Source organism: Bombina bombina, chromosome 6 (genome assembly GCF_027579735.1).
Source record: "Bombina bombina isolate aBomBom1 chromosome 6, aBomBom1.pri, whole genome shotgun sequence".
Lineage (NCBI taxonomy): Eukaryota > Metazoa > Chordata > Amphibia > Anura > Bombinatoridae > Bombina > Bombina bombina.
The window spans coordinates 557,397,257-557,421,114 of NC_069504.1; the positions used below are offsets into that span (position 1 = coordinate 557,397,257).

Here is a 23,858-nt window from a genome sequence, read left to right on the forward strand (position 1 = left end):
GCATGTGATAAGATTGACCATATTCATGGACCTACAGTTCATGCACATTCATTTTTTAAAAGTTTGTTCCGTTGCGGTTAACTTAAATTGATCCCCTAGCTCCATCTTCTCACAAGCCGTACACGTGATAATTGCATTTATACATTCCCATGACTGTTAGCCATGAGGATCTGTCTTCAGGGGGGCTAACAATTTAGTAGGTGATACTATGTTGCCTATTGTTTGGCTTTTTCTATAGGCAAATTGGCAGCTCTCCTTCACGTGATCACTGATTGAATTTCTATAAACCTCAGGTCCTATTCTCTGACATATAGTCCCTTTCTAGTGTAATATCTAAATAATTGATTTTGTACTCAATAAATTCATGTCTAATCACAAAGAATTTTATATATGTATAAATGTACAATTATTTGATTTTATACAATAATTTTCTAATTTTATCTTAATTCCCTATTAAGTTAAAGGACACTGAACCCAAAAAATTTTTTTCGTGATTCAGATAGAGCATGCAATTTTAAACAACTTTCTAATTTACTCCTATTATCAATTTTTCTTCGTTCTCTTGCTTTCTTTGTTTGAAAAAGAAGGCATATAAGCTATTTTTTTGGTTCAGAACCATGGAAAGCACTTGTTTATTGGTAGGTGAATTTACTCACCAATCAGCAAGAACAACACAGTGTGTTCACCAAAAATGGGCCGGCATCTAAACTTACATTCTTGCATTTCAAATAAAGATACCAAGAGAATGAAAATAATTTGATAATAGGAGTAAATTAGAAAGTTGCTTAAAATTGCATGCTCTATCTGAATCACGATAGAAAAAATTTGGGTTCAGTGTCCCTTTAATCCCTTTAAAGAGAAAAAAAACAAAAAGCAACACCATTTTATGTTACAATTTCTTTTTTTTTCTTGTTTGATGATACATAAAAACATCAATCTGATATCACTGGCTGTAATAATTGTGTGCATGTGGTGCAGATTAAGGGCTAGATTACAAGTGGAGCGCTAATTTATCATGTGCCCGTAAATGGTCAAATTCAATTGTTTACGGGTGTGCGATAAATAACCAACACGTCCGTAAAAAGGCGAATTTGTGGGGTGTTTAAAAATAAAAAATAACTGCACAAATCCGTTTTAAGGGGTTTTAAAGTGGTGGGTGTTGGGTGTTAGAAAAAAAACGGCACTGAAAAGTGCCTTTACATTGCGGTCTATTGGTACTGTGTGTTCCCTATAAATATATATGTATATTCTTATATACATATATATTTATGTGTTTATATTTGTATATACACATACAAACACATAAATATATATGTATATATTCTATACATATATATTTCTATTTGCTGCCCATCGCTGTGCGACTTACCCCCTTCGCTGCCCTAGGGTCTCATGCCGTGGTATTGTAAGCGCAATGCTTCCCTGCAATGCGAACGTGAGGTCGCAATGCTCAACTTGTAATACCAGTGCACATTTGCGTGTGCTGGTATTAATCAGTAAAGCACAAATATCGCTTTCACAAAAGCGATATTTTGCATTCCACTTGTAATCTAGCCCTAAATAGGTTAATAGAAGGAAAAGGTTAAAGCAGCCTTTTTTTAAAAGCACCTTGCAATCCAAATGACCTTGCAGTAGTGCGACGCTATATATAGCCACATTATTATTTACCAATTTCTTATCAGCGTGACGGAAGATAAATATCAGAGCCATGAAACCAGTATACCACCTTTAAAACGCAAGCCATGGACAGTGAACCCCTTTGTCCTGGAAAATCAAATAGTGACACAAGGGTCTTCTATTAAAATTTTGAGAAACAAAGGTAAATCCCAAGGACGATTTATGCCTTTGCTGAATAGATGGAAAAAAAAAGGGGGGAGTGGGGTAAGTGCGCTAAAAAAGCTAAAGGTATCAGAACAAAGTATATATTTATACCTTAATTTCCGATATATATATTATAATAGTGAATGGAAATTAATTAATAAAACTTCATTTTTTAATGAAATAAACCAATTGTTAATAAAAGTGTTTCTTTAAGAGTGAATTTAAACTTTGTGTAAGTGATATAGAAAAGTAACTGAAATTGTTGCTAACGAGGTGATGTGAAAAGTAACTAAAATTGTTGCTAATAAAATAATGTGAAAAAAATGTGTTATAAACAGTGTTTGGAATTTATTATGTTTGGAAATATCCTATATTTAGGATAATACAATACTTGGAGACTAGGTAGAAAATGTAGTACCAATAGCAATATTGAGAATATATATTTATTGGTCCAGACTAAAAATTAGCAGGATCCAAGGGACCTAACAGATAACCCTTATATAGTAAATGCACACAGATGTTAAGAATCTTACAAATTTATTTTTGATTAAAAATATTACATATAACAATTATATAGGGGACGTCTCCCCAATTGCACAGCCTAAAGTTTCTCTAGAGTCATAAAAATCATAAAAATCTAAAAGACTTCTATAAAACAATCTATGTGATGAACAGCGAATAATAAAAACTATATATCATATAGGCACAGTAGTTAACTCTCGTAATAGCTTTTGGTGTGATAGATTCTTTTATCCAGACTTAGTTATTTTTGTATCGCCTTAAATTTTATATGTGGATCATACCAAAGTCTCTATGTAAGTTCCGTAATAGATAGTAATATCACACAGAGGTAGTCTCAAAAGTCTCTATGTAAGTTCCGTAAGAGATTGTAATATCACACAGAGTTATATTTTCTAGGGGTAATTGTACTCTCCCTTCAGATGTGGTTAAGACAAATTTAAAAGCTTACTTTCTTTAAGTCCTGGAGGAGCTTCTGGAGCTTGTGTTCGCCGGCTATTTCTCAGCCGAGTCAGTGCGCCGCATGGATCTTGGCGTCTGACGTCACCGGTAAATCTTCCGGTTGTCAAAAAAGGAAGAAGAAACTCTCAGCTTAAGTGTATATTTTATCCAAATAGGATTTGGGAAATAAATTCTTTGTGAGTCAGATGAAATTACACCCTGCACCTAGTGCCAATGCACGCAGGGATATTTAGACTCCGGTATTGATAATTCAGGACGTAATAGAATAACCCGGGTTACCTCAAATGTTCGTTAAAAGTTGATTTGAGATTCAGATGTCCTTATCTGTAGTAGGCACAGTCACTTAGATCGACGCGTTTTACTCACCAGGGAGCTTTATCAAGATAAAGCTCCCTGGTGAGTGAAACGCGTCGATCTAAGTGACTGTGCCTACTACAGATAAGGACATCTGAATCTCAAATCAACTTTTAACGAACATTTGAGGTAACCCGGGTTATTCTATTACGTCCTGAATTATCAATACCGGAGTCTAAATATCCCTGCGTGCATTGGCACTAGGTGCAGGGTGTAATTTCATCTGACTCACAAAGAATTTATTTCCCAAATCCTATTTGGATAAAATATACACTTAAGCTGAGAGTTTCTTCTTCCTTTTTTGACAACCGGAAGATTTACCGGTGACGTCAGACGCCAAGATCCATGCGGCGCACTGACTCGGCTGAGAAATAGCCGGCGAACACAAGCTCCAGAAGCTCCTCCAGGACTTAAAGAAAGTAAGCTTTTAAATTTGTCTTAACCACATCTGAAGGGAGAGTACAATTACCCCTAGAAAATATAACTCTGTGTGATATTACAATCTCTTACGGAACTTACATAGAGACTTTTGAGACTACCTCTGTGTGATATTACTATCTATTACGGAACTTACATAGAGACTTTGGTATGATCCACATATAAAATTTAAGGCGATACAAAAATAACTAAGTCTGGATAAAAGAATCTATCACACCAAAAGCTATTACGAGAGTTAACTACTGTGCCTATATGATATATAGTTTTTATTATTCGCTGTTCATCACATAGATTGTTTTATAGAAGTCTTTTAGATTTTTATGATTTTTATGACTCTAGAGAAACTTTAGGCTGTGCAATTGGGGAGACGTCCCCTATATAATTGTTATAGGTAATATTTTTAATCAAAAATAAATTTGTAAGATTCTTAACATCTGTGTGCATTTACTATATAAGGGTTATCTGTTAGGTCCCTTGGATCCTGCTAATTTTTAGTCTGGACCAATAAATATATATTCTCAATATTGCTATTGGTACTACATTTTCTACCTAGTCTCCAAGTATTGTATTATCCTAAATATAGGATATTTCCAAACATAATAAATTCCAAACACTGTTTATAACACATTTTTTTCACATTATTTTATTAGCAACAATTTTAGTTACTTTTCACATCACCTCGTTAGCAACAATTTCAGTTACTTTTCTATATCACTTACACAAAGTTTAAATTCACTCTTAAAGAAACACCTTTATTAACAATTGGTTTATTTCATTAAAAAATGAAGTTTTATTAATTAATTTCCATTCACTATTATAATATATATATCGGAAATTAAGGTATAAATATATACTTTGTTCTGATACCTTTAGCTTTTTTAGCGCACTTACCCCACTCCCCCCTTTTTTTTTCACTTAAATTTCTGAGGAGAACGAAGGATCTTCTCATTTGTAAGTGTGTGGTATCTCCTTTATACCAGCGCTCTACTGTCACCCCACAGATCACATAGTTTTTTGCTGAATAGATGACATGGCTTGAAATATCAAAATATTAAAGATAATGGACATCTAGGCCCAAACTACTCAAAAAACTGTACTACTACTACTGTAAAAGATAGGGCTTGAACCTTCAAGGCACGTGCACTGACATCCCTAATAAATCTATCATGTATATCAGAGTTTCTATAACGTGAAGATTATTATTATATGAAAAACGCCAAAATAGACGTTTACGCAGAAATGTTAAACGCATGGGAACAATACCTCAAAAACAAAACCCACATACCTGATAATCAGATACAACATCCTTTAACGTAAACAATAATTCATCTTATGGAATTAACGCGTAAGGGGTAACCCCAAAACAATATCACCCAAAAACAAAATTATATATGTGTAGTTAAAAAGTATCAATAACAAGTTACGACCATGATGTCTCAAAAGCATAGCTACATAAACAGTTCTTGAACAGACTGTAAAACAGCCTTTTCTTATCTTTATCTTTCCTTTCTTATTTTTCCTTTTTCTCACCTTCAACATCAATTCGAAGTTACTTTCTTATAATTCTAAGACTCACAAAACAATTATATAACCAACATGTTATGGATATCTATATCAATCACAAACAAAGGTTTTATGTTTCTCTTTCCATAATGTCTCTGTTATTATCATGTAAAACCTACTGACTAAACTATGCAACTATTGGGGAGCTGCGTCTCCCATATTGTAACATTCAAATTTATAAATAAAGTCAGTTGGAAAAAAAAAGAACAGCGCAAGAATACATTATGCTACTATTCCAATGCAAAGAAGATGCCACAAACTCAATAATAGTCTAAGGGTGTAGACACTTCATAAGCAGTCTTCAAATAACACTGAGTGTGCAAGCCATCAAATGCAGGGCCTGTAGATCAGGATAAAGGAGTGGTCCGTCCATACACAAGTATGGACAGAGGAATAGTCTAAGGAAGCCAATCTCATTAGAAATGGGAACTAGATGCTTCTTAGGCAATATTGCAAGAGTAACACTACTTTGAGTATGAGAAATAATTTAAAGGAATACATAAACCAGTGGAAAATCCTATCATATGGCAAATGCAACTATTGCAATTGTTGTGGTTTTTTTTTTTTTGGTTTTTTTTTGAGGGGGGTGGAAACAGGCTGGCAAACCTTTTGACTTTTAATTATGATCTGGAGCTATAAGAAATATTAGGAAGAAAGAGTAAATAATCCTCTGTGATGTCATTATACTATATATAAGATTTATATTTACCAAAGAGCGGCTTTGCATTCAGAACTTGCATATTTGAATGATGACAGTGAGGACTTAAAAGTTTACCGGTGAGGTGTCACATGATAAGAGTTTCTTTTATAGATTTATTCTGGGTGGGTAATCAAATTAGCAGTAATATTTTAACCAGTACATTTCCAAAACAGCACCTTGAACATTGGATGTATAGTCCCCTCATGTTTTGGATTGGGACAACGTCTGGAGTCTGAATGTTTTGTTGAGATTTCAATCTCCTGGATAGATCTCATTATGACTGAAAGTGTCCTCCTGACAATTGCTTTTGTCTGGAAGATAACTACTGTGGAACATACAATACTGTCAAATCATCTGTGGGCCTTAATTCATTTTAATACTTAGCAGAAGTCTAATGTACCGTATTTGAACATTTTTAAAGCCATATTTCACAATTGATTCTAAAAATGCTAAGGAGCTGCATCCTTCACAGAGAGTCAGCTTTTGTTAAATTATCCTGAACAAAATTGTTTTGTAATGTTACTTCCCATCCAAAAGTGCTCAAATGAACCCATTGATGTTCTGTCAAAGGCCTGCAAGACTCTAGACTTGATCGTATGGCCCATTAGGATAATGCTTTCTCTCATTTTTAATGTGAATGTGTGTTTCATGCTGGGATGCAATTATCTGGAAAATAAAGTAAAATGGATTCCTCCATCTAGCCATAAAAAACACCAAGGATAACTTTTCTAAAAAACTCATTTTATGATAAGCGCTCTGATGCTATGAACTAGATGAAACAATGAGGCCACAATTTGTTGTGATAACTGTGTTTCACCAGGAAAAAAGACAAAATCTCTGACTCTGTACAAGACCAGCAACAAGGATGACAATGTCCAGATAATGGAACAAGCTAGTACCCTACTTAAAAAGTTCTGAAAAAAAAAAATTTGAATTGAGGAAGATTGCCTGCAAGGAAAACAAACTGGAATTGACTGTTGACAACAGCAAAAAAAACTGTGCAAACAATAATGTGCAGCTGCCAATGCAATATGCAGATTTAAACCTCTCAGACTGACTGTTACCAGACATACCTGAAGACTTATCTGAATGCGCACATGACTGTATGTCTCCTCAACAGCTGACTGTTGAGGAGACATACACAGGACTCATATTACAGAGGAGAAACTTTATGAATTTGTTCTAGGCAATGTAGCAACAAAATATAAAATGGAGGATGAGCTGTATCACAATCTTTGTAGCTGCTAGAAACATGCTAAAATTATTCTTAAACTATTAAGTATCCTCTTCTGATAACTTCCATTACCCATGTGTCTGTAGTACAGCACACTCAAGCTGCAGGATGACCTAAAGCATTTTATATTTTTATACTCATGGATTAATATAACAATAACTATGTTAGAATAATAAAAAAGCTAAATGAATTATTACATGCTATGCAGGGTTCTACCTACTATAAAAAGGCACCATATCAACCTCTAGAACACTGGTTTTCAAACCTTTCCTCAAGCCACCCTAACAGCCAGGATTTTCAGGATTACCTTGGGTGTGAGCAGGTAAAAACATAATTTATGCTTACCTGATAAATTTATTTCTCTTGTAGTGTAGTCAGTCCACGGGTCATCCATTACTTAAGGGATTATATCTCTTCCCCAACAGGAAGTTGCAAGAGGATCACCCAAGCAGAGCTGCTATATAGCTCCTCCCCTCACATGTCATATCCAGTCATTCGACCGAAACAAGACGAGAAAGGAGAAACCATAGGGTGCAGTGGTGACTGGAGTTTAATTAAAATTTAGATCTGCCTTAAAAGACAGGGCGGGCCGTGGACTGACTACACTACAAGAGAAATAAATTTATCAGGTAAGCATAAATTATGTTTTCTCTTGTTAAGTGTAGTCAGTCCACGGGTCATCCATTACTTATGGGATACCAATACCAAAGCTAAAGTACACGGATGAAGGGAGGGACAAGGCAGGAACTTTAAACGGAAGGAACCACTGCCTGAAGCACCTTTCTCCCAAAAATAGCCTCCGAAGAAGCAAAAGTGTCAAATCTGTAAAATTTTGAAAAAAGTGTGAAGTGAAGACCAAGTTGCAGCCTTGCAAATCTGTTCAACAGAGGCCTCATTTTTAAAGGCCCGGGTGGAAGCCACAGCTCTAGTAGAATGAGCTGTAATTCTTTCAGGAGGCTGCTGTCCAGCAGTCTCATAGGCTAAACGTATTATGCTACGAAGCCAAAAAGAGAGAGAGGTAGCCGAAGCCTTTTGACCTCTCCTCTGTCCAGAGTAAACGACAAACAGGGAAGAAGTTTGACGAAAATCTTTAGTTGCCTGCAAATAGAACTTCAGGGCACGGACTACGTCCAGATTATGCAAAAGTCGTTCCTTCTTTGAAGAAGGGTTAGGACACAATGATGGAACAACAATCTCTTGATTGATATTCCTGTTAGAAACTACCTTAGGTAAGAACCCAGGTTTAGTACGCAGAACTACCTTGTCTGAATGAAAAATCAGATAAGGAGAATCACAATGTAAGGCAGATAACTCAGAGACTCTTCGAGCCGAGGAAATAGCCATCAAAAACAGAACTTTCCAAGATAACAGCTTGATATCAATGGAATGAAGGGGTTCAAATGGAACGCCTTGCAGAACGTTAAGAACTAAGTTTAAGCTCCACGGCGGAGCAACAGTCTTAAACACAGGCTTAATCCTAGCCAAAGCCTGACAAAAAGCCTGAACGTCTGGAACTTCTGCCAGACGTTTGTGTAGAAGAATAGACAGAGCAGAAATCTGTCCCTTTAACGAACTAGCAGATAAGCCCTTTTCTAAACCCTCTTGTAGAAAAGACAATATCCTAGGAATCCTAACCTTACTCCATGAGTAACTCTTGGATTCGCACCAATATAAATATTTACGCCATATCTTATGGTAAATTCTTCTGGTAACAGGTTTCCTAGCCTGTATTAAGGTATCAATAACCGACTCCGAGAAGCCACGCTTTGATAGAATCAAGCGTTCAATCTCCATGCAGTCAGCCTCAGAGAAATTAGATTTGGATGGTTGAAAGGACCCTGAATTAGAAGGTCCTGCCTCAGAGGCAGAGACCATGGTGGACAGGACGACATGTCCACTAGGTCTGCATACCAGGTCCTGCGTGGCCACGCAGGCGCTATCAGAATCACTGATGCTCTCTCCTGTTTGATCTTGGCAATCAGTCGAGGAAGCATCGGAAATGGTGGAAACACATAAGCCATGTTGAAGACCCAAGGTGCTGTCAGAGCATCTATCAGCACCGCTCCCGGGTCCCTGGACCTGGATCCGTAACAAGGAAGCTTGGCGTTCTGGCGAGACGCCATGAGATCCAGATCTGGTTTGCCCCAACGATGAATCAGTTGAGCGAAGACCTCCGGATGAAGTTCCCACTCCCCCGGATGAAAAGTCTGGCAACTTAGAAAATCCGCCTCCCAGTTCTCCACGCCTGGGATGTAGATTGCTGACAGGTGGCAAGAGTGAGACTCTGCCCAGCGAATTATTTTTGAGACTTCCAACATCGCTAGGGAACTTCTGGTTCCCCCTTGATGGTTGATGTAAGCCACAGTGGTGATGTTGTCCGACTGAAATCTGATGAACCTCAGAGTTGCTGAGGCCAAGCTAGAAGAGCATTGAATATTGCTCTTAACTCCAGAATATTTATTGGGAGGAGTTTCTCCTCCTGAGTCCATGATCCCTGAGCCTTCAGGGAATTCCAGACTGCGCCCCAACCTAGAAGGCTGGCGTCTGTTGTTACAATCGTCCAATCTGGCCTGCGAAAGGTCATCCACTTGGACAGATGGGGCCGAGAAAGCCACCATAGAAGAGATTCTCTGGTCTCTTGATCCAGATTTAGCCGAGGGGACAAATCTGAGTAATCCCCATTCCACTGACTTAGCATGCACAATTGCAGCGGTCTGAGATGCAGGCGCGCAAATGGTACTATGTCCATTGCCACTACCATTAAGCCGATTACTTCCATGCACTGAGCTACTGACGGGTGTGGAATGGAATGAAGGGCACGGCAAGCATTTAGAAGTTTTGATAACCTGGCCTCCGTCAGGTAAATTCTCATCTCTACAGAATCTATAAGAGTCCCTAGGAAGGGAACCCTTGTAAGTGGTAATAGAGAACTCTTTTCCACGTTCACCTTCCACCCATGCGACCTCAGAAATGCCAGAACTATCTCTGTATGAGACTTGGCAGTTTGAAAACTTGACGCTTGTATCAGAATGTCGTCTAGGTACGGAGCCACCGCTATGCCTCGCGGTCTTAGTACCGCCAGAAGTGAGCCCAGAACCTTTGTAAAGATTCTTGGAGCCGTAGCTAACCCGAAGGGAAGAGCTACAAACTGGTAATGCCTGTCTAGGAAGGCAAATCTTAGGTACCGATAATGATCCTTGTGAATCGGTATGTGAAGGTAGGCATCCTTTAAGTCCACTGTGGTCATGTACTGACCCTCTTGGATCATGGGTAGGATGGTTCGAATAGTTTCCATTTTGAATGATGGAACTCTTAGGAATTTGTTTAGGATTTTTAAGTCCAAGATTGGTCTGAAGGTTCCCTCTTAGTTGGGAACCACAAATAGATTTGAATAGAATCCTTGCCCGTGTTCCGTTCGCGGAACTGGGTGGATCACCCCCATTAGTAAGAGGTCTTGTACACAGCGTAGAAACGCCTCTTTCTTTATTTGGTTTGCTGATAACCTTGAAAGATGAAATCTCCCTTGTGGAGGAGAAGCTTTTTAGTCCAGAAGATATCCCTGAGATATGATCTCCAACGCCCAGGGATCCTGGACATCTCTTGCCCAAGCCTGGGCAAAGAGAGAAAGTCTGCCCCCCACTAGATCCGTTTCCGGATAGGGGGCCCTCTCTTCATGCTGTCTTAGGGGCAGCAGCAGGTTTTCTGGCCTGCTTGCCCTTGTTCCAGGACTGGTTAGTTTTCCAGCCCTGTCTGTAACGAGCAACAGCTCCTTCCTGTTTTGGAGCGCAGGAAGTTGATGCTGCTCCTGCCTTGAGGTTACGAAAGGCACGAAAATTACACTGTTTGGCCTTTGATTTGGCCCTGTCCTGAGGTAGAGCATGGCCCTTACCTCCCGTAATGTCAGCGATAATTTCTTTCAAGCCGGGCCCGAATAAGGTCTGCCCTTTGAAAGGAATATTAAGCAATTTAGATTTAGAAGTCACGTCAGCTGACCAGGATTTAAGCCATAGCGCTCTGCGCGCTTGGATGGCGAATCCGGAGTTCTTAGCCGTAAGTTTGGTTAAATGTACGACGGCATCAGAAACAAATGCATTAGCTAGCTTAAGTGCTTTAAGCTTGTTCATAATTTCATCCAATGAAGCTGTGCGAATGGCCTCTTCCAGAGACTCAAACCAGAATGCCGCCGCAGCAGTGACAGGCGCAATGCATGCAAGGGGCTGTAAGATAAAACCTTGTTGAACAAACATTTTCTTAAGGTAACCTTCTAATTTTTTATCCATTGGATCGGAAAAGGCACAACTATCCTCCACCGGGATAGTGGTACGCTTAGCCAAAGTAGAAACTGCTCCCTCCACCTTAGGGACCGTCTGCCATAAGTCCCGTGTGGTGGCGTCTATTGGAAACATTTTCCTAAATATAGGAGGGGGGGAAAAGGGCACACCGGGGCTATCCCACTCCTTGCTAATAATTTCTGTAAGCCTCTTAGGTATAGGAAAAACGTCAGTACACACCGGTACCGCATAGTATCTATCCAGCCTACATAATTTCTCTGGAATTGCAACCGTGTTACAATCATTCAGAGCCGCTAATACCTCCCCTAGCAATACGCGGAGGTTCTCAAGCTTAAATTTTAAATTAGAAATCTCTGAATCCAGTCTCCCTGGATCAGATCCGTCACCCACAGAATGAAGCTCTCCGTCCTCATGTTCTGCAAATTGTGACGCAGTATCGGACATGGCTCTCCCATCATCAGCGCGCTCTGTCCTTAACCCAGAGCAATCGCGCTTGCCTCTTAATTCTGGCAATTTAGATAATACTTCTGTCATAACAGTAGCCATGTCTTGCAAAGTGATTTGTATGGGCCTCTCTGATGTACTTGGCGCCACAATATCACGCACCTCCTGAGCGGGAGGCGAAGGTACTGACACGTGAGGAGAGTTAGTCGGCATAACTTCCCCCTCGTTGTCTGGTGATAATTTCTTTACATGTAAAGATTGACTTTTATTTAAAGTGACATCAATGCATTTAGTACACAAATTTCTATGGGGCTCCACATTGGCCTTCAAACATAGTGAACAAAGAGATTCATCTGTGTCAGACATGTTTAAACAGACTAGCAATGAGACTAGCAAGCTTGGAAAATACTTTCAAATAAATTTACAAGCAATATAAAAAACGCTACTGCGCCTTTAAGAAGCACAAAAAGCTGTCACAGTTGAAATAACAATGAACCAAATTAGTTATAGCAACCAAATTTTCACAGTAAATGTATTAAGTTAGCAAAGGATTGCACCCACCAGCAACAGGATGATTAACCCCTTAATACCCAAAAACGGATAACAATTTAATAATTAACGTTTTTATCACAGTCAAACACACTGTCACAGGTCTGCTGTGACTGATTACCTCCCCTGAGCTCTCAAGAGACGTCCTGGATCATGGAGGATGAAGTAGGAAGATTGTGACTGAATTTTTACTGCGCAAAAAAGCGCTAAAATAGGCCCCTCCCACTCATATTACAACAGTGGGGAAGCTCAGTTAACTGTTTCTATGCAGAAAACAAAGATAGCCATGTGGTAAAAATCATGCCCCAATAAGTTTTATCACCAAGTACCTCACAAAAAACGATTAACATGCTAGAAAACGTTTTGAACATACATTTTAAAAGCTATGAAGTGTTATTAATAAGCCTGCTACCAGTCGCTTTTACTGCAGTTAAGGCTCATACATTACTTCAGTATTAACAGTATTTTCTGAGTCAAATTCCATTCCCTAGAAAAATACTTCAGTGTACACACACTCATCAGCCTAATACCAGTCGCTACCACTGCATTTAAGGCTGAACTTACATTACATTGGTATTAGCAGTATTTTCTCAGTCAATTCCATTCCTTAGAAAAATAATTTACTGCACATACCTCGTTTGCAGGGGGGCCCTGCATGCTATTCCCCTTTTCTGAAGTTACCTCACTCCTCAGAATGTGTGAGAACAGCCAGTGGATCTTAGTTACGTCTGCTAAGATCATAGAAAACGCAGGCAGATTCTTCTTCTAATGCTGCCTGAGAACAAACAGCACACTCCGGTGCCATTTAAAATAACAAACTTTTGATTGAAGAAATAAACTAAGTTTAAAAACACCACAGACCTCTCACAACGACCTACCTTTAGTTAGGTTGTAAGAGAATGACTGGATATGACATGTGAGGGGAGGAGCTAAATAGCAGCTCTGCTTGGGTGATCCTCTTGCAACTTCCTGTTGGGGAAGAGTTATAATCCCATAAGTAATGGATGACCCGTGGACTGACTACACTTAACAAGAGAAATAACCATTTTTACTAATCCACTGTGCTCTAGTTCAAATATCTTTAAAATCTGGCATGGAACAGGTTTAAAAACCAGTGTTCTAGAACCTAAACAGGACTTGGTGAGAATATGACAGAATGATAGGTTGGTTGCTGACAGACCTATAATTGCTCTTACTATTACATACTTTATTAATTCATAAAGGGGACAGGGAAAAAAGGAGTAACCGCATAAATTATTGCATGCATATTTCAGTTCAATTAGCACAAAGAGGCTAAAACTATTGTTGCTTTTTGTGTTACCAATATGAGCAGATAGAAAAATCAGGTTCTGCAACTAAAACATTGTCCGAATGTAAGGCAACATAAGACAGGATCTTTGCAAAATATATAACATTTAACATAATATTAAATTGGAATTGTAACTTACAGGTAGAGGTCCCAGATCTGAGAGCTCTATAGGTGGCTTTGGCCGCAACTGAACAGGAATCCTCAACCTCGGGCTTTCCTTTTTAAAAAAAAAAAAAAAAATACATGACAAACTTTTTAGCAATCCAGCACAAAAATATTCTAATAATACAGTAATAATGATGAGAGGAATTGGCAAGGAGAGAGTTTCCCAGATGATTTATCAGTCCATGGAGGGAATTTTAAGACAACAGGTCTCACTGTCACCGCTGCTGCCTATAGGGGAAATCTAAACAAAGCAGTGCAGGTTGTAATAGATGATATTTTATATTTATAACCAGGGCCGGAAAAGATCTTTTATAATTTACCAGTCAGGAAAAAAGTTACTAGTCCGGAAAGAAAAAAAGTTCGTAGTCAGGAAAGAAAAAAAGTTACTAGTCAGGAAAGAAAAAAGTTACTAGTCAGGAAAGAAAAAAGTTACTTGTCAACTCAAAATGAAAGCTAAGAAAAAGCCAAATTTCTTATTCTTCCCAGACTAGACAAAATGCCAGCCCTGTTTATAACATTACTAGTTGCTTTTACTTTCATTTTAGTTATATTTTCTGCAATCAGGAGGTTTTCAAAGTCTCATTAGCATATTCTTTAGGTTCCCAACACAATCCCCTAAAGTTAGCAAGCATGAAATAAAAGACAACTAAAAAATAAAATCAGAAAAAATAATTATAACTTTACATATTACTACCAACACATTTTCATATTGTAAAAGAAAGAGAGAGAAAAAAAAAGTAACAGTGGCTGCTAAGAATGTAATATTCTTTTTAGTAGATTGTGATACTTTTTAATGGACCAATAAAGAACATATTCATAAATATAGACTTTGTATTCCCTAGGAAGGGGTTGTGAGGTCTTGTAATTCAAAATGTCTATGAAAACACTGGTCCATTAAAAGTTAAAATATATTCTCTTTAAGACAATCATGGCACTATGCCCTTTTTCTATTAAGATTGGAAAAAGGTGTGATAAATAAAAGTTGCTCACAAATGTTTGTATAAAAAAAAAAAAATCATTAGAAACAGAAAGTTAAATAATACAATCAGTTAAAAAAACAACAACATAAAAAGTAGGTGCAACGTACCCATGTAGTGGTTTTGGTAATGTGATTGATAAAGAATGGTCTTCCATTTGGTGCATGTCGTATTTCCCAGCCCTTGGGTAGTAATCCTGACTCTGTGTTTGAAGACACTTGTGTGGAATCACTGGTTGTAACTTGTGGTTGACAACTGGCTGAAGAACTCTCTGTAGAGCACTGTTGAGCAGTTTCTATGGGTCCCTGCTGTACAGAACCAACATTTAGTATACAGAGGGAATAAAGAAAGGCAGTTTTAATGAGAAAAACATGAGGGGAACTTAGAATACTTAATCAAAGTATGGAAGATATAAAAAAAAAAAAAGGACACAAACTTATTCCATTTAATAAAATATAGTTTTGAAAAATATCTACATGTTTTTCACAACAGAAGAAATAACATTCTGGATTGCTTAATTTTAATATCTCCTATTAAAAGAAAATTCAATTGTAAAAATAAAAATGCCCTATTTTATTAAATGATTTTATTTTTCCCGAAATGAAAATACATATTAACAAAAGTGAAGCACCATTTCAGAACACTGGAAAGTGGAATCCACTTTATAATGGTTGAGGGTGATGCACAACACCAAAATCATTTAAATAAATAAATGTGAGGATGAAAGAGTTAAATGAAGAAGAGAGGGAAAATGTGAGAGACAAACAAAAATACAATTCATGAGAACTGAAGAAAGAAGAATGAGTAAAGAAAGATAAATGGAGAATGAAAAAAGGACATGATATGGAAAAGGAAAAACCAAAAACAACTAAAAAACATAATTTATGTAAGAACTTACCTGATAAATTCATTTCTTTCATATTAGCAAGAGTCCATGAGCTAGTGACGTATGGGATATACATTCCTACCAGGAGGGGCAAAGTTTCCCAAACCTCAAAATGCCTACAAATACACCCCTCACCACACCCACAAATCAGTTTAACGAATAGCCAAGAAGTGGGGTGATAAGAAAAAGTGCGAAAGCATCAAAAATAAGGAATTGGAATAGTTGTGCTTTATACAAAAAAATCATAATCACCACAAAAAAAGGGTGGGTCTCATGGACTCTTGCTAATATGAAAGAAATGAATTTATCAGGTAAGTTCTTACATAAATTATGTTTTCTTTCATGTAATTAGCAAGAGTCCACGAGCTAGTGACGTATGGGATAATAAATACCCAAGATGTGGAACTTCCTTGCAAGAGTCACTAGAGAGGGAGGGATAAAATAAAGACAGCCAATTCCGCTGAAAAATAATCCACACCCCAAAACAAAGTTTAAATCTTATAATGAAAAAAACTGAAATTATAAGCAGAAGAATCAAACTGAAACAGCTGCCTGAAGTACTTTTCTACCAAAAACTGCTTCAGAAGAAGAAAATACATCAAAATGGTAGAATTTAGTAAAAGTATGCAAAGAAGACCAAGTTGCTGCTTTGCAAATCTGATCAACCGAAGCTTCATTCCTAAACGCCCAGGAAGTAGAAACTGACCTAGTAGAATGAGCTGTAATCCTTTGAGGCGGAGTTCTACCCGACTCAACATAAGCATGATGAATCAAAGACTTTAACCAAGATGCCAAAGAAATGGCAGAGGCCTTCTGACCTTTCCTAGAACCAGAAAAGATAACAAATAGACTAGAAGTCTTTCGGAAATCTTTAGTAGCTTCAACATAATATTTCAAAGCTCTTACCACATCCAAAGAATGTAACGATCTTTCCTTAGAATTCTTAGGATTAGGACACAATGAAGGAACCACAATCTCTCTACTAATGTTGTTAGAATTCACAACCTTAGGTAAAAATTTAAATGAAGTCCGCAACACTGCCTTATCCTGATGAAAAATCAGAAAAGGAGATTCACAAGAAAGAGCAGATAACTCAGAAACTCTTCTAGCAGAACAGATGGCCAAAAGAAAAAAAACTTTCCAAGAAAGTAATTTAATATCCAGAGAATGCATAGGTTCAAAAGGAGGAGCTTGTAAAGCTCCCAGAACCAAATTTAATCTCCAAGGAGGAGAAATTGACTTAATGACAGGTTTGATACGAACCAAAGCCTGTACAAAACAATGAATATCAGGAAGATTAGCAATCTTTCTGTGAAACAGCACAGAAAGAGCAGAAATTTGTCCTTTCAAGGAACTTGCAGACAAACCTTTATCCAGACCATCCTGGAGAAACTGTAAAATTCTAGGAATTCTAAAAGAATGCCAGGAAAATTGATGAGAAGAACACCAAGAAATGTAAGTCTTCCAGACTCAATAATATATCTTCCTAGACACAGATTTACGAGCCTGTAACATAGTATTAATTACGGAGTCAGAGAAACCTCTATGACTGAGAATCAAGCGTTCAATCTCCATACCTTCAAATTTAATGATTTGAGATCCTGATGGAAAAATGGGCCTTGAGATAGAAGGTCTGGTCTTAACGGAAGAGTCCAAGGTTGGCAAGAAGCCATCCGAACAAGATCCGCATACCAAAACCTGTGAGGCCATGCTGGAGCCACCAGCAGTACAAACGAACGCTCCTTTAGAATCTTGGAAATCACTCTTGGAAGAAGAACTAGAGGCGGAAAGATATAGGCAGGATGATACTTCCAAGGAAGAGACAATGCATCCACTGCCTCCGCCTGAGGATCCCTGGATCTGGACAGATACCTGGGAAGTTTCTTGTTTAGATGAGAAGCCATCAGATCTATTTCTGGAAGACCCCAGATTTGAACAATCTGAAGAAATACCTCTGGGTGAAGAGACCATTCGCCCGGATGTAACGTCTGGCGACTGAGATAATCCGCTTCCCAATTGTCTATACCTGGGATGTGAACCGCAGAAATTAGACAGGAGCTGGATTCCGCCCATACAAGTATCCGAGATACTTCTTTCATAGCCAGAGGACTGTGAGTCCCCCCTTGATGATTGACATATGCCACGGTTGTGACATTGTCCGTCTGAAAACAAATGAACGATTCTCTCTTCAGAAGAGGCCACGGCTGAAGAGCTCTGAAAATCGCACGGAGTTCCAAAATGTTGATTGGTAATCTCGCCTCCTGAGATTCCCAAACCCCCTGCGCTGTCAGAGACCCCCATACAGCTCCCCAACCTGTCAGACTTGCATCTGTTGAGATCACAGTCCAGGTTGGAAGAACAAAAGAAGCCCCTGAAAAAATTGAAAATTCATAGGCATTATCCCAAATAATGAAACTGACTGTCTGAAATAAGGAATATTGATCATCCTGAATCAAGGCAAATAAATGTTTAAACACATATATTTAGAACTTTTATAAAAAAGTGCCCAACCATAGCTTAGAGTGTCACAAAAAATAAGACTTACTTACCCCAGGACACTCATCTACATGTAGTAGAAAGCCAAACCAGTACTGAAACGAGAATCAGTAGAGGTAATGGTATATAAGAGTATATCGTCGATCTGAAAAGGGAGGTAAGAGATGAATCTCTATGACCGATAACAGAGAACCTATGAAAAAGATCCCGTAGATGGAGATCATTGAATTCAAATAGGCAATACTCTTCTCACATCCCTCTGACATTCACTGCACACTGAGAGGAAAACCGGGCTCCAGCCTGCTGCGAAGCGCATATCAACGTAGAATCTAGCACAAACTTACTTCACCACCTCCACGGGAGGCAAAGTTTGTAAAACTGATTTGTGGGTGTGGTGAGGGGTGTATTTGTAGGCATTTTGAGGTTTGGGAAACTTTGCCCCTCCTGGTAGGAATGTATATCCCATACGTCACTAGCTCATGGACTCTTGCTAATTACATGAAAGAAATAGAGTAAGAAAAGACAGTGAGGAGAAAGATAACATTGGGGAAGAAAATGAGCATACAAAAGTCATGCAGGACAAGTAATGTCAGTCATTAAATTACAAACAAATGCATGTTGTGCATCTCTCTGTAAAGAATATTTTTATGATATAGAGATTAAATATTGATAGTTAAATTGTTATAGTCTCCAATACAACACAATAAGGTAATTTTCCTATTATATTTTAGTTATGTTCCATTTCACTCCAGGATCTTTTCAGTTGAACATGAAGCATAACAAACGTTTTGATCCACCAAGTGAAGAGTCGGTATACATATCATCTCCCTTACTGAGGTGACATTCAAATGAGGATGACAACAGTTATGACATTAATCTTTTTGAAACTGTTAGGGTATTGTACTGTCTTCTTTTTCAGTGGGAAATGTAATATGAGGCTTTATTTATGTAAACTTTATACTGCTTTATAGGAAACTGATACACACTTATACAAAAGCCCAATCCAGCTGTTTAAAAGGAAAGTCCATCTATATTCATCACACAAGTTTTCAACATGGCATAGTCCTAATACTGTATGTCCTACAAGCATGGTTAGATACACATATGCAGATAGTTAAAAAGTATTGATCATTAAAGGCTTTGGTGATAAGAGTATGATGATGATTATTAATAATAATAATAATAGTAACTTAAATGTAGTTATAATTACTAGAATGCAGTTATATGTTTGTGTGCAGTAAAACTATGTAGGCAATAAACATTTTTGTGCATTTGATTGATATAAAAAATATTTACAATATTTTTTGTTTTGTTTTTTTTCTTACAAAAAATACAGTTTTACAGGAATTAAAACTTATGTTAGTCTATTAGATTACCAGCATTGCAGGTTTTTCCCATGTAGTAGTTCGTGTATTGTGATCAATGTAATATAATCTTCCTTTGTCATCTTGTTTTTCCTCCCAGCCAGGTGGTAACCCAGATGAAGTAGGTAATACCTTAAATATATATTTAAAGAATTTTTTTTTTTAAATTATACGACACACCACAAGATGGCAGTACCATCTATTAAGAAAAAACATAATTTATGCTTACCTGATAAATTCCTTTCTTCTGTTGTGTGATCAGTCCACGGGTCATCATTACTTCTGGGATATAACTCCTCCCCAACAGGAAATGCAAGAGGATTCACCCAGCAGAGCTGCATATAGCTCCTCCCCTCTACGTCAGTCCCAGTCATTCGACCAAGAATCAACGAGAAAGGAGTAACCAAGGGTGAAGTGGTGACTTATTTACCTGCCTTAAAACAGGGCGGGCCGTGGACTGATCACACAACAGAAGAAAGGAATTTATCAGGTAAGCATAAATTATGTTTTCTTCTGTTATGTGTGATCAGTCCACGGGTCATCATTACTTCTGGGATACCAATACCAAAGCAAAAGTACACGGATGACGGGAGGGATAGGCAGGCTCATTATACAGAAGGAACCACTGCCTGAAGAACCTTTCTCCCAAAAATAGCCTCCGAAGAAGCAAAAGTGTCAAATTTGTAAAATTTGGAAAAAGTATGAAGCGAAGACCAAGTTGCAGCCTTGCAAATCTGTTCAACAGAGGCCTCATTCTTAAAGGCCCAAGTGGAAGCCACAGCTCTAGTGGAGTGAGCTGTAATTCTTTCAGGAGGCTGCTGTCCAGCAGTCTCATAGGCTAAACGTATTATGCTACGAAGCCAAAAAGAGAGAGAGGTAGCAGAAGCTTTTTGACCTCTCCTCTGTCCAGAATAAACGACAAACAGGGAAGAAGTTTGGCGAAAATCTTTAGTTGCCTGCAAGTAGAACTTGAGGGCACGAACTACATCCAGATTGTGTAGAAGACGTTCCTTCTTTGAAGAAGGATTTGGACACAAGGATGGAACAACAATCTCTTGATTGATATTCCTGTTAGTGACTACCTTAGGTAAGAACCCAGGTTTAGTACGCAGAACTACCTTGTCTGAGTGAAAAATCAGATAAGGAGAATCACAATGTAAGGCTGATAACTCAGAGACTCTTCGAGCCGAGGAAATAGCCATTAAAAACAGAACTTTCCAAGATAACAATTTTATATCAATGGAATGAAGGGGTTCAAACGGAACACCCTGTAAAACGTTAAGAACTAAGTTTAAACTCCATGGCGGAGCAACAGCTTTAAACACAGGCTTGATCCTAGCTAAAGCCTGACAAAAGGCCTGGACGTCTGGATTTTCTGACAGACGCCTGTGTAACAAGATGGACAGAGCTGAAATCTGTCCCTTTAAAGAACTAGCTGATAGACCCTTTTCTAAACCTTCTTGTAGAAAGGACAATATCCTAGCGATCCTAACCTTACTCCAAGAGTAACCTTTGGATTCGCACCAGTATAGGTATTTACGCCATATTTTATGGTAAATCCTTCTGGTAACAGGCTTCCTAGCCTGTATCAGGGTATCAATAACCGACTCAGAAAAACCACGTTTTGATAAAATCAAGCGTTCAATTTCCAAGCAGTCAGCTTCAGAGAAGTTAGATTTTGATGTTTGAATGGACCCTGTATCAGAAGGTCCTGTCTTAGAGGTAGAGACCAAGGCGGACAGGATGACATGTCCACTAGATCTGCATACCAAGTCCTGCGTGGCCATGCAGGCGCTATTAGAATTACTGATGCTCTCTCCTGTTTGATTTTGGCAATCAATCGAGGAAGCAGCGGGAAGGGTGGAAACACATAAGCCATCCCGAAGTTCCAAGGTGCTGTCAAAGCATCTATCAGAACTGCTTCCGGATCCCTGGATCTGGACCCGTAGCGAGGAAGTTTGGCGTTCTGGCGAGACGCCATGAGATCTATCTCTGGTTTGCCCCAACGCCGAAGTATTTGGGCAAAGACCTCCGGATGAAGTTCCCACTCCCCCGGATGAAAAGTCTGGCGACTCAAGAAATCCGCCTCCCAGTTCTCCACTCCCGGGATGTGGATTGCTGACAGGTGGCAAGAGTGAGACTCTGCCCAGCGAATTATCTTTGATACTTCCATCATTGCTAGGGAGCTTCTTGTCCCTCCCTGATGGTTGATGTAAGCTACAGTCGTGATGTTGTCCGACTGAAACCTGATGAACCCCCGAGTTGTTAACTGGGGCCAAGCCAGAAGGGCATTGAGAACCGCTCTCAATTCCAGAATGTTTATTGGCAGGAGACTCTCCTCCTGATTCCATAGTCCCTGAGCCTTCAGAGAATTCCAGACAGCGCCCCAACCTAGTAGGCTGGCGTCTGTTGTTACAATTGTCCAGTCTGGCCTGCTGAATGGCATCCCCCTGGACAGGTGTGGCCGATAAAGCCACCATAGAAGAGAATTTCTGGTCTCTTGATTTAGATTCAGAGTAGGGGACAAATCTGAGTAATCCCCGTTCCACTGACTTAGCATGCATAATTGCAGCGGTCTGAGATGTAGGCGTGCAAAAGGTACTATGTCCATTGCCGCTACCATTAAGCCGATCACCTCCATGCATTGAGCTACTGACGGGTGTTGAATGGAATGAAGGACACGGCATGCATTTTGAAGCTTTGTTAACCTGTCTTCTGTCAGGTAAATCTTCATTTCTACAGAATCTATAAGAGTCCCCAAGAATGGAACTCTTGTGAGAGGAAAGAGAGAACTCTTCTTTTCGTTCACTTTCCATCCATGCGACCTTAGAAATGCCAGAACTAACTCTGTATGAGACTTGGCAGTTTGAAAGCTTGAAGCTTGTATTAGAATGTCGTCTAGGTACGGAGCTACCGAAATCCCTCGCGGTCTTAGTACCGCCAGAAGGGCACCCAGAACCTTTGTGAAGATTCTTGGAGCCGTAGCCAATCCGAATGGAAGAGCTACAAACTGGTAGTGCCTGTCTAAGAAGGCAAACCTTAGATACCGGTGATGATCTTTGTGGATCGGAATGTGAAGGTAAGCATCCTTTAAATCCACAGTGGTCATGTACTGACCCTCTTGGATCATGGGTAAAATTGTCCGAATAGTTTCCATTTTGAACGATGGAACTCTTAGGAATTTGTTTAGAATCTTTAAATCTAAGATTGGCCTGAAAGTTCCCTCTTTCTTGGGAACCACAAACAGGTTTGAGTAGAACCCTTGTCCTTGTTCCGACCGCGGAACCGGATGGATCACTCCCATTAATAACAGATCTTGTACGCAGCGTAGAAACGCTTTTTTCTTTATCTGGTTTGTTGACAACCTTGACAGATGAAATCTCCCTCTTGGGGGAGATAATTTGAAGTCTAGAAGGTATCCCTGAGATATGATCTCTAGTGCCCAGGGATCCTGAACATCTCTTGCCCAGGCCTGGGCGAAGAGAGAGAGTCTGCCCCCCACTAGATCCGGTCCCGGATCGGGGGCTCTCGGTTCATGCTGTCTTTGGGGCAGCAGCAGGTTTCCTGGCCTGCTTGCTCTTGTTCCAGGCCTGGTTAGGCTTCCAGCCTTGCCTGTAACGAGCAACAGCTCCTTCCTGTTTTGGTGCAGTGGAGGTTGATGCTGCTCCTGTTTTGAAATTCCGAAAGGGACGAAAATTAGACTGTCTAGCCTTAGCTTTGGCTTTGTCTTGGGGTAGGGCGTGGCCCTTACCTCCTGTAATGTCAGCGATAATTTCTTTCAAACCGGGCCCAAATAAAGACTGCCCCTTGAAAGGTATATTAAGTAATTTGGACTTAGAAGTAACATCTGCTGACCAGGATTTTAGCCACAGCGCCCTACGTGCCTGTATGGCGAATCCTGAGTTCTTAGCCGTAAGTTTGGTTAAATGTACTACGGCCTCCGAAATGAAAGAATTAGCTAGTTTAAGGACTCTAAGCCTGTCCGTAATGTCGTCTAGCGTAGATGAACTAAGGTTCTCTTCCAGCGACTCAATCCAAAATGCTGCCGCAGCCGTAATCGGCGCGATACATGCAAGGGGTTGCAATATAAAACCTTGTTGAACAAACATTTTCTTAAGGTAACCCTCTAATTTTTTATCCATTGGATCTGAGAAAGCACAGCTATCCTCCACCGGGATAGTGGTACGCTTAGCTAAAGTAGAAACTGCTCCCTCCACCTTGGGGACCGTTTGCCATAAGTCCCGAGTGGTGGCGTCTATTGGAAACATCTTTCTAAATATTGGAG

At 39.1% G+C, this 23,858-nt stretch overlaps 1 protein-coding gene across 3 annotated transcripts in view; it reads right to left on the reverse strand.

The window, feature by feature from the left end:
* NEDD4 (NEDD4 E3 ubiquitin protein ligase) overlaps positions 1 to 23,858 on the reverse strand; it is a 430,182-nt gene that overhangs the window by 58,644 nt on the left and 347,680 nt on the right. For 2 of the 3 annotated variants that reach the window (XM_053717506.1, XM_053717505.1), the window contains 3 exons: positions 19,586 to 19,705; positions 14,938 to 15,132; positions 13,825 to 13,902 (listed from right to left, as the gene is read on the reverse strand). In XM_053717506.1, the coding sequence (XP_053573481.1) occupies positions 13,825 to 13,902; positions 14,938 to 15,132; positions 19,586 to 19,705 (393 nt within the window). Of the gene's footprint in view, positions 1 to 13,824; positions 13,903 to 14,937; positions 15,136 to 19,585; positions 19,706 to 23,858 lie in introns of all 3 variants that reach the window. The other variant, XM_053717503.1, reaches the window with a different exon arrangement.